This window comes from Talpa europaea, assembly GCF_964194135.1.
Source record: "Talpa europaea genome assembly, chromosome: 6".
Lineage (NCBI taxonomy): Eukaryota > Metazoa > Chordata > Mammalia > Eulipotyphla > Talpidae > Talpa > Talpa europaea.
In genome coordinates, this window is record NC_140072.1 from 93386337 (window position 1) to 93397053 (window position 10717).

Below are 10717 nucleotides of genomic sequence, written 5' to 3' on the forward strand. Positions count from 1 at the left end.
CTCTGCAGCATGGTTCAATTCCCGGCCGGCCAGGGAGAGACCCACATGGTGTGGCAGACCTCTCCTTTCTCGCCTGCTGCTCCCCTCAGCAGTGTATTTTGGTTCTTCTGCCTGTTCTGTTCCCCACTCTGTCTCTGGTGAATTCTCTCACCCTCCCGCGCCTCTGACTATACCCCAGTTCTTGTTTTAAAGATAAGTAAATCTTTAAAAAAAAAAAAGAAGTGGAATCATCATTTTTACAATTTTTTTTTTTTATTTTGAAACAGTCTCAAACCCAGGGAAAAGTTGTATGAACAATTCTTAGAATGCTTTTATTACCCTAAGTGATTTAAAAATAAGGCCCTGATATGTAATTATTATCTATCAACAAAGAAGTTTTCCTGTGTATCTTATCCATCCAAATCAGGAAGGTAACACTGATATATTTACTGTTACTGTCGACCTTATTTTTGAATCCAGATGTTCAGTAATGGTTCCTTATGGAGAAAAGGATCCCATTCAGATTCACATATTACATTTAATATACATGTCTTTTTTAATTATTTTAAATTTGAATAATTCCTTATGCTTTTCTTGACTTATATAATCTCGATCCTTTTGAAAATTGTAGCTGTTATTTTGTTGAAAGTCTCTCTTTTGATTTGTCTCATGTTTTCTCATAATTAGGTTCAGGTTTTATATATATATATTATATATATTGGGCAGGACTCTCATAGAGATGTGCAGAAAGTTAGCATGGTTGGCTATTGCAGAAAGAAATTTCTGGGAATTTATTCACCTACCAAAGTCCTTGACCCATAACAAACAGGTGGTGAAGAGTATGAAAGCCCAGCTTCTGGGCTGTGGTCAAGAGAAGTCTGCAGTGATGTAGTCCTGATGTCTCTGTGTAATATTATCATGTTCCCGTATGTTTTTTGCTTTTTATTTTTTTAACTTAATTTCAAATGAATATTGAGTCAAAGGAAGTTGTAAAATTAGAACAGAAATGGTAAGAAGAGGTCTCATGTACCACCTTCACTCAGAATTCCCCCAAGATCAAAGTCAGAAAAACAGCTTTGGTACAATCTGTACCCTTGTTCAGGTTTACACATTTGTGTGTGTTTAAGGGTATATTTCCATGTAATTGTACATAGATTCGTGTAACCACCACAGCGGTAAATATACAGAGTTGTCCCACTTCCCTATGCTTTATTTCCCTTGTGGTACTCCTTAATGTATAGTCACACAGAAAACCCATACCCGTCTCTGTTGATGCTATTCCTAACTCCTGCAGCCACCAGTCTTTCCTCCATCTCTATAATTTTGTCATTTTGAGAATATTATGTAAATGAGATCATGCAATATGTGACCTTTTGAGATCGACTTTCTTCACTCAGCATAATTCTAAGATCTATCTAAATGAATATCCATTTTAAGTCCTTTTTCTTTTCTAAATGAAGTGTTTAAAGCTATACATTTACCTTTAAATGGTAAATGGCTGTGTTTGCACAAATTTTGACATGAATTTTCATTAACATCCATTTCAAAATATTTTCTAATTTCCCTTATGACTTTCCTTAATTCCATAATTATTTAGAATATGTTGCATAGTTTCCATTCTTCAGGGGTTTTCAAGGTATTTGTTTGCTCTTTTTTTGTCAGATAAAATATTCTGTGATTCCAGTCTTTTGGAATTTATTGAGACTTTTTTCATTCATTGTTCAATACATTTGTGAATGTCTCAGTTGTACTTGAAAAAAAACTGTTTGCTATTTGAGATGGAGCATTCCATAAATAAGTATCAGTTAGATCCATAATTTGTTCATATCTTCCCTATAACTTTTTATTAATCAGAGAAATCTGTTATGACTGTTTATGCATTGTCTGTTTATTCCTTAATTTATTAAATTTGAAGCTTTGATATATGTACTTTAAAGATTATCGTGTCTTGATTAATAGCCCCTCTTTATTATGGGATGTTATTCTTTATCTGCAGTAATATTCCTCGCTTTGAAGTCTGCTTTATTTACTACTATCAGCCAAAGCCAACTAAATTTACTAGTGTTTACATGGCTTATCTTTTTCCATCTTTCTATTCTTTTTTTGATAGTTTAGAATTATAAATATTAAAGATGTATACCCCTTAAAGATGATTACCTCTTTTTTTTTTTTTTTTAAATAGAGGCATGTTTTTATTTATTTATTTATTTGTTTGTTTTGTTTATACATGCACTGGGTACAGTCAGAAGCGCGGGAGGGTGAGAGAATTCACCAGAGCCAGAGCGGGGAACAGAACAGGCAGAAGGACCGAAGTACACTGCTGAGGGGAGCAGCAGGCAGCAGGAGAGGTCTGCGCGCCATGCGGGACCCTTCTCCGGTGGCCGGGGAGCACCCGGGGATCGAACTGGCGCCGCAGAGGCTGCGGGCAGCTTCGCAACCCAGCGCTCAACCGCTGCGCCACCGGGGAGGCCCAAGATGATTACCTCTTAAGTTAGTGTGCAAGATGTACACCTCTTGTTTTTAAGATGTAAACACAAGAAAATTTATAATCACCCAAGTTTTAATAGTTGTTTGTGTAGTGAATAAATTTCATAAAAGAATTCAAACAGAAAATATGTCTCTTTTTAGATGATAAAATCAATGTTTAATTAAAACTTTATAACTAAAAAGGAAAAAATTCTCTATTCTAGTTTTTCTCCAACATTTTTTTTTTTTAAGAAAACATGGCTGAGGGCCTTCCCTAGTGGCACAGCGGTTGAGCCTCTGCAGCACCGGTTTGTTCCCCGGCCGCTGGCGAGGTTCCCACAAAAAGAAAGAAAGAAAGAAAGAAAACATGGCTGAGACAATTTTCTTGTTTGATTTTAAATGATGATGAGATTGAGATCTCCCTAATTAAACCTTTCTCCACTCAAGTTTTGAATGAAAGGAAAACCAGAATCCTACAAATTCTTTGGGGTATTGGTGGAATTGATGTTTTGAGCAGAAAATCAACTTTGTTTTCTTAGTTCTGCTGCAAAATTTACATAATGTATTTTACACATGTTACATGTATGCCCAAGCAATTTTCTTTCTTTTTTTTTTTTTTTAAAGATTTATTTATTTATGATACAAGAGCTGGGGTGTAGGCCAGAGGTGTGGAGGGTGAGAGGATTCACCAGAGACCGAATGGGGAGCAGAACAGGTGGATCAACTGAAGTACACTGTTGTAGGGAGCAGCTGGTGTAAGGCAGGAGAGGTCTGCTGCACCATGTGGGTTGCTCCCTAGCCTGCAGGTGGAATGAACTCATGCTACAGTGGTGGGGATATCTTGATAGAGCTATCTGTCAAGGCCACCAGGGAGGCCTTCTTTTTTTCTTCTTGAGCCACTTTAAAATGAGGACTATTTTGCAAGCTGGATTCATCATCTAAAATACAGCTTTGCAGATATTTATGTTTGACTTGAGCATGTTTATCCCCATGAGCTTTTGGTTTCTTTGTGAAAGCTGACAGTGTCTCCTCTGGGAGGAGATTGTCATGATTCACATTCTTCATGTTTTGTCTGATTGAACATATTTTATTAGCTTTAGTATTTAGATTTTTTGGTCTTTTCTCCATTGGGATTTTTTTTTTAACCCTCTGTTCTTGCATAATTTCCTAAAGCACAGTTTTCCCAAGTATCAGCCCAAGTCTTGTCTTTTCTTCCTAATTTTGACTGACTGCCATCTATTATATTAATATTCATTTAATACTGAGAAAATTCTTCTGGATCTATATACTCCACTGAAATTTTCAGAGTACTTTATTGTTTCGAAAAAAAGTTTGTTTTAGCAACTTTACATGGATTTAATCAAATATCTGATGTTTAATAGTTGTTTATTATGTGTTAACTTTATATCTTGACTTTCTCAATTTTACAGTATTTTCCCGTGCCTTTTAGAAATTTCTATCAGCATTGTCTGAGGTTATCTAATCTGTTTTTATTGTAATTTATTTGAACATTTCCTATTGTTGAATAGTTAGGATTGTCCCTATTTTTCATGACATATAAGGTAACTTGAGAAGTGAATTTTTCTCTTATGTCATATATTTGACATGATATATTTCATTAGAAATGGTATTATGGAGGGAGAGACCAAAAAGGCTCTTTAATTCATAATGCTAGATTGCTTTCCAGGAATGATTAAGTATTTATTTACATTTATTTTTACTAATGGTTTTCAAAGGCTTAGATTAGTTAAAAGTAAGCATTTCTGGAATCATAAGCTGCCCACCACATTTGAAATTGCTAGAATACAGATTTACTATAATGCTATACTACAGTTTTATTTTTTACTTCAATGCAATACTTAATAAAAATTCATTTTTTAATTATAAAATATTTTTGCTTCACTGAGAATTCAGTTTTGCAGTGTTTGTCAAGTGTCTAGAGAAATAAAATGAAAGAAATTGTTTCTACTTGCCGAGTTCACACCCTAGAAGAGAAAGACCATGGTCATCTAAATATTTTCTGCTGTATAAACTGTAAATATATCAAGTGAATCTGTAAAGTGCCATGGAGGATTGAAGCAAACCGTTTATGTATGTGGGTATAAAATTTGAGCCAAGCCCTTCAAAGAATAGACTGTTGTTAGGTGAATTAGAGTGCAAAGAAATCTCAGGGAGAAATAGCATTTAAAGGCATAATGTAGATTATTTAAATTTGAAGACTAGCTGGTGTTTCACAATTGAAAACTTAACTCCCAAATTTTCACATTATTTTGTTCCCTTTCTAGTATACATGTAAGTTGTTATTCTTAACATGGTGTTATCATCTCGGCTTTTAGTAGATTGGTCTTAAAGCCTTTCTCACTACCTTTTATTCTCAATCTGTTATTTTATATAAATATATATTTATTTATAGAGCAAATGGATTTCAGTCTCCAGTCATCCAAAAGAATTAGCTTTCAGGAAATGACTTTTTCTCCTCCAATTACAGGCATCATGTTATAGGTCCCTTTTTCACAGGGAGCTGTACTTCAGAAATATAGATATCTTAACAAAGGTCCGATGTCATTCTATCTGTTTTGGAACTGTGTTGAGTTAAGTTATGTGGTTTGGTGATGGTGGATGGAGTGGGGCAATCTTGACATATCAGATGGTTGCTTTGCCAGTGTAAAAATAATTTTTAGAAATATGCAAAAGTGGGCAGTGCTGGACTCTGAAAGCTCACCATTGTTTCTTAGTGGAATCAAAGCTTGATCGTTCTTTTAAGGATATGATGAATGTCTTTGATAGAATTTGTTTTCATTTTTGTTTTTATTAGGATGAAAGTTAAAAAACTGCCCATGATTCTAGCTCTACATCTGAAGAGATTTAAATATATGGATCAACTTCATCGATATACAAAACTTTCTTACCGAGTAGTTTTTCCTTTAGAACTTCGTTTATTTAACACTTCAGGCGATGCAACCAATCCTGACCGAATGTACGACCTTGTTGCCGTAGTGGTTCACTGTGGAAGGTAATTGCATCTGTGGGACATGGAAGTGAGTCCGTCACTGGATCATTCAGCATGTTCATGAGTGATGTGAATATAGAGCTTGTAGAGGTTCTTCACCCCTCATGACTAAGTATCAAGATAAGTTAATTCAAAATGAATTTTCCAGGTGTAATACAGTATACATTTTATCATTTCCTCCTTTACACTGCATGTATTAAAACCTTGTATCATTATCTGGATTTTACTTTACTATTAATCTAAGAGCACTTTAAGGCTTTTTTTTTTTTTTATTGTTGGTAAAAAATCTTTAAAGATCATTTTTCTGATTTTACCAATCATTGTGTTTGTTTCCAGTTAGCCATTTTAGTGTGATATTTTACTCTTAAGTTATAAAATAGTTCCAAAAATTCTCAAGCTACAAGAGCATCACATAATCAAAATGTGTATTTTGAACACTTAGAATTTCCTGTTACAGTTCTAAAACAGGGCACTCGTCGTCCCCCCCCCCCTTTAAAACTTAAACAGCGTGTTTTGTCCAACTAAAACAGTTCCAGCTTTCTGCTCAGATATGTAATGACATTTGGGAGGGGGTGAGTCTTCTATAAAACAGTCTTCAACCTCCACTGCCCATGTCTGCCTGGCTCCTGCATTTTATTGTCAAAAATAATCCTCCTCTGCCATTTTTGGTGCGTTCTCTTTCTAATGTTAAGTGGATGAGATCTGAAAGGAGGAAAATGATTGCAGAGAACCTTGGGGTGGTGATTCAGAGAAGTTTTACAGTCAGAGAAACTGAGATTTTAGTTCTATTTCTGCCTTTTATGGCCAGTGTGATTTCATAATAAGCTCCCTGATTATTAGTTTTCTTTTCAATCAAATGTGAATAATATGAGCTACTTCTATATTGTTTAAAAGGGATTAAAAAGGAAATATAAATCACTTAGCTGCTGCTACTATAATACCCTAATTCTGCTTCAAATTCAGTTGAGACTTCTCCTCTACTTAAGTTGTACTAGATCTTTTGGAATTGCTCTAATCACCACATACTGAACTCCGAGATTTCTAATCATAACCCGGATCACTTCCCCACTCATTCTGTTTCTAAAATACAGCTGCCCTCCCCGCTTACAGCCTCTAGTCCCTGACTTTTTTTTAAACCCTTGGTCTCACTGTTTCTGCCAACTTTATCACTACAATCAGTTATTTAAAGTATGTTCTCACTCACATGCACTGTTTCTTCAATCCCAGCTGTCAGAATGTTGCACAAAATTGCCTGGAGATGTGTATTGACTTTCCTCCCCTCTCAGGATATCTGACTGCAGTGGAAACTCATTCTTCTTCTTCTTCTTCTTTTTTTTTTTTTTTTAATTTTTTACATCATTGTTCATTTTTAAACAATATTTGCTTCCCCCACCCCCTCAGGTGTAGTCCCCATAGAGTTTCCTTCACCAATGCACCCGTGTACCATCACCTCAAGTCCCCTGTGCGCCTCCCTCCCACCCTCCCTCCCTTTGATCCCTCTCCCTACTCCTCCCTTGCAGTATGTCTCTGACTTACAATTGTCTGTTTTTGCTTTGTTGTGGGAAATTCATTCTTGCTTGAATTCTTCATAGCAGTTCTTCCAAATTCCCCCACCTGTTTGTTATTCTTCCTCTTCTCATACCTTGTCACCTTTTTCCTGTCCCCTCCTGTGCCTTTTAAACCATGCTGGAAGTCTTCCCTGGTGTTCTTCTAGCCACTTGCAGTCTCCTTCCATGCCCCTGTATTCATATTTCTAGATGCACGTTGTATAACTTACTGCTTTGTGTTACTTATCAGTTTGTTTCCCTAACAAGAATGTGTGCTTCTTAAAACAGGAAGTAATTTGTCTATCGACAAAAGACTAATCATATTTTAAAGTTTTAGTTCTTTTAAAATTTATTAGATTTATTTTTACATAGGTTCAAATGAGAATATAGAGGATTTGATTACATTTGCCTGTGACCTTTGGCTGTTAAGGAATCTCGTGTTCAGTATTTCTGTGCCAATTCAACTTATTCTCTATCCTCAATGCTGGTGTAGAGATTTCCAATAAATGTTTATTAAGTTATTCAGTATTATCCTTGAAGCCCATCTCAGACCCCATCTCTGCTACACAACCAGTCTTTCTTGAGTATTCAGCCCTTTTCCTCCAACCATTCACTGGTTAAGGAATTCTGTATTTTATACCTTTGTGGCCCCACTTTTATATCCTATTAATATATTCTTTTTGAAGCAGTTACACTACTGTACTGGTGGTACCTTCCGGGTAGTTAGTTCTTAGAGCCTTTCTAGTCCCCACAGCAGTCAGCACTGGTTATTTGTGTACCTTAGGCATGTATGCATAGTGAATGGAGCATATTTTATGTTTACAATGCTAGTCCATAATAAACAACTTCCCTAAATACAGGTTTACTAGCCACAGCCCTTCACCTTATTTTTAGTTTCTGGGATTGTCTACCACTCTTCAAACTAGCTTTACAGAAGCAAAAGCTGCCTCACCTTTTCAGTCTCATATCTGCTAGTCTTCAGCCCACCTATCTCCTTCCTTTCCAGGCTCTGTTTCTGAACCTTTCTTGTGATTTTTTTCCCCTTATTTTCACTTCCTTAAAAATTTGTGGAAAATTATTTCAAATTCTAATGTAAATTACAGAATTACAATTTAATAAAAAATTGGATGTAAGCTTATGTAATGAATCATATTTAAACTGAAAGGAGTTAAAATCTTTGCCATGTCCTTAATAAAGCCAAGAAATTCTGTCAAAAGAACTAGTCCCGCCTTCATTTTTACACATACTTAGATTTCTGTATTCTAGATTTGTTTTAAATGAGATTAAGAGATAATTAAAATAATTATAATAATGCTAAAAATTAGATACTTAAAGATAGCACTCCTTATAGTACTAACCATTGACCAAATGGCATTTGTGTTTAAAGAAGTTAATGAAGTTCAAGCTTGATTTCAGAACTACAGATTTGATGTCTTTGCCTTTTCAAGGAACACATAGTCTAATCCTCAAGAGCAAACTGTTGCTAAAGAGTAAAACTTAGAAATAATCCTACATGCTTTGCCACAGTTTAGTTGAGTATGTTCTGACTGTGACCTCTTCTCTCTCTTTCCCTAAGAAAACGCGAGGAAGATTTATTTAAATCTTCCAAAGAAGCAAATTTGAAAATTATTTCCAAAAAATAATTTAAAAATCATTACAAAGATAATAAAGAATTTGAATAGCCTACCTTTATATAAGTAGAATACTGGCTGTCTTTCAAGGTAGAGTATTATTTGATATTAAAATTGAATGCTAATTAAATTAATGTTGCTCAACATCTTGGGGAAAGGATAGGTAGAGTATTTTGATCCAATTCATTCTTTATAGAACATAAACTTTAAGGCATAGAGGAGTAATATTAATGAACATTGTCTAAGATTAACTTTTCTTTCTTTTTGTTTTAGTGGTCCCAATCGAGGACATTATATTGCAATAGTTAAGAGTCATGACTTTTGGTTGTTGTTTGATGATGACATTGTAGAAGTAAGTAGTTTGTTAACTTCTTGTTTTCTTCAATATTGTCTGTGTAATTTACTTTTCACTTTATTCTCTTAGTATATCATTCATATATGAGGGTAATATTAGCCAAATGTCTAGTCTTTGAATTATAATTTGATTCCTACTTCTTAGTCCCTAAAATGCCAGTCCCAATGTTTGAATGATCAGCTAACCTTTATAACACTTAGAAAAAAACAAGGCAAAGCTTTCAAAAAGAGAGCTCGTTGAAAAAGTACCTTGCCTTCTTTTAAAAAAAAAAAAATGAACTATAAGATAAAGTATACACTATCTTAACCAGCAAGTAACTTAATGACTTTTGACATATGCGTCTCTGAGTGCACATGCAACTACCATCCAGATCAAAATAGTACATTTTTAGCACCCCCACAAGTGTCTTTATTTCCTTGGTCAGTACCCATAGCTTTCCTTCATTCTACCCACCATCCCCTCAGACTTGCTATTTTGACTTTTATCACAATAATTAGTTTTATGTTTGAATTCAGAGGAACTTATCAAATAGGACTTCTTTTTCTGGATTTTTTTTCAGTCTTTGTATCTGTGAGATTTATTCTTGTCTCCAACAGTCGTTGTTACTGTCATAGTTGTGGTTCTTTTTTTTATTGCTGTGTAATTTTCCATTGTGTGAATATACCAAATTAGAAACTTGGCTTTTTGTCCATTACTGACTTATGACTAAAACTGCCTTCATTATCCTTGTTCCAGTCTTGCTGGGCACATGCTCTTGTTGTTCTCAGGTGGTATATTTTAGGTTGCATCACATGAAATTGCTGTTTTTATGGGTCCCAAATGGTTGACAATTAATGGTTTCATCTAGTTAAACCTGTATGTAGGAGTAGAATGGCTGGAACAAAGGATTCTTCTATATTTAGTTTTAGAAAATGATGCTAAACAATATCCCAAAGTGTCTGTACCATTTTACATTTCCTTGTGCTATGTGTGAGAATTATAGTTGTTCTGTATTTTCACCAGTATTTTGTATTATTGATCCTTTTAACTTAAGCCTTTCTGGTTGTGCAGAGAGCTGTTTTATAAATGAGAAAGTAAAAGCCATAATTCTTAGAAACGTTGAAGATTTTGCTGTATTTAAAAAATCCAGAGAGTTCATTTATATTCTGATGTTACATTTACATTTTGCATTTTCTGATACTTACATTTTGCTTCACAGAAAATAGATGCACAAGCTATTGAAGAGTTCTACGGGTTGACATCAGATATCTCAAAGAATTCTGAGTCTGGTTACATCCTTTTCTATCAGTCTCGGGACTGAGGGAGAACCGTGATGAAGAGATACTTTCTGCCTCATTTCTTCTCTGGTTATTTTGGAAAGGATCAAGCACTGATTTTTCAAGAAAAGAGAAATGCAGGAAGCTCAGGGGGCAGTAGCACACTTTGCACACAATAAAGCAAAGACTATGATTAACAAGCTCTTCCTATCATGGTAGTTGATTTATTTGCTCAGGTATCATGCTGTCTGTGCAGTTCCGTACAAGGAAGTGAAATCAGAGATACCAGCTCCTCTTGTAAAACAGCCTTCCAGTAATCAACATGCATTTTCTCTTTATTAATTGCACCAATAATCATTTGAACTCCTTGGGGGGTGCAGTAGAAAGAATAAGGAATCTGTGCTATGTTGTATTGATAACTTAAGAAGATAATATTAAACACACTGCGTAAATTTGTCTGTGTTGAATATTAT

At 34.9% G+C, this 10717-nt stretch overlaps 1 protein-coding gene across 2 annotated transcripts in view; it reads left to right on the forward strand.

Moving 5' to 3' along the window:
- USP12 (ubiquitin specific peptidase 12) overlaps positions 1 to 10288 on the forward strand; it is a gene marked incomplete at both ends in the record, with an annotated part of 81749 nt that extends 71461 nt beyond the window's left edge. For both annotated transcript variants that reach the window (XM_084235370.1, XM_084235371.1), the window contains 3 exons: positions 5261 to 5458; positions 8907 to 8985; positions 10187 to 10288. In XM_084235370.1, coding sequence (XP_084091496.1) covers positions 5261 to 5458; positions 8907 to 8985; positions 10187 to 10288 — 379 coding nt within the window. The remainder of the gene's footprint in view (positions 1 to 5260; positions 5459 to 8906; positions 8986 to 10186) is intronic.
- Positions 10289 to 10717: the final 429 nt, after the last annotated feature.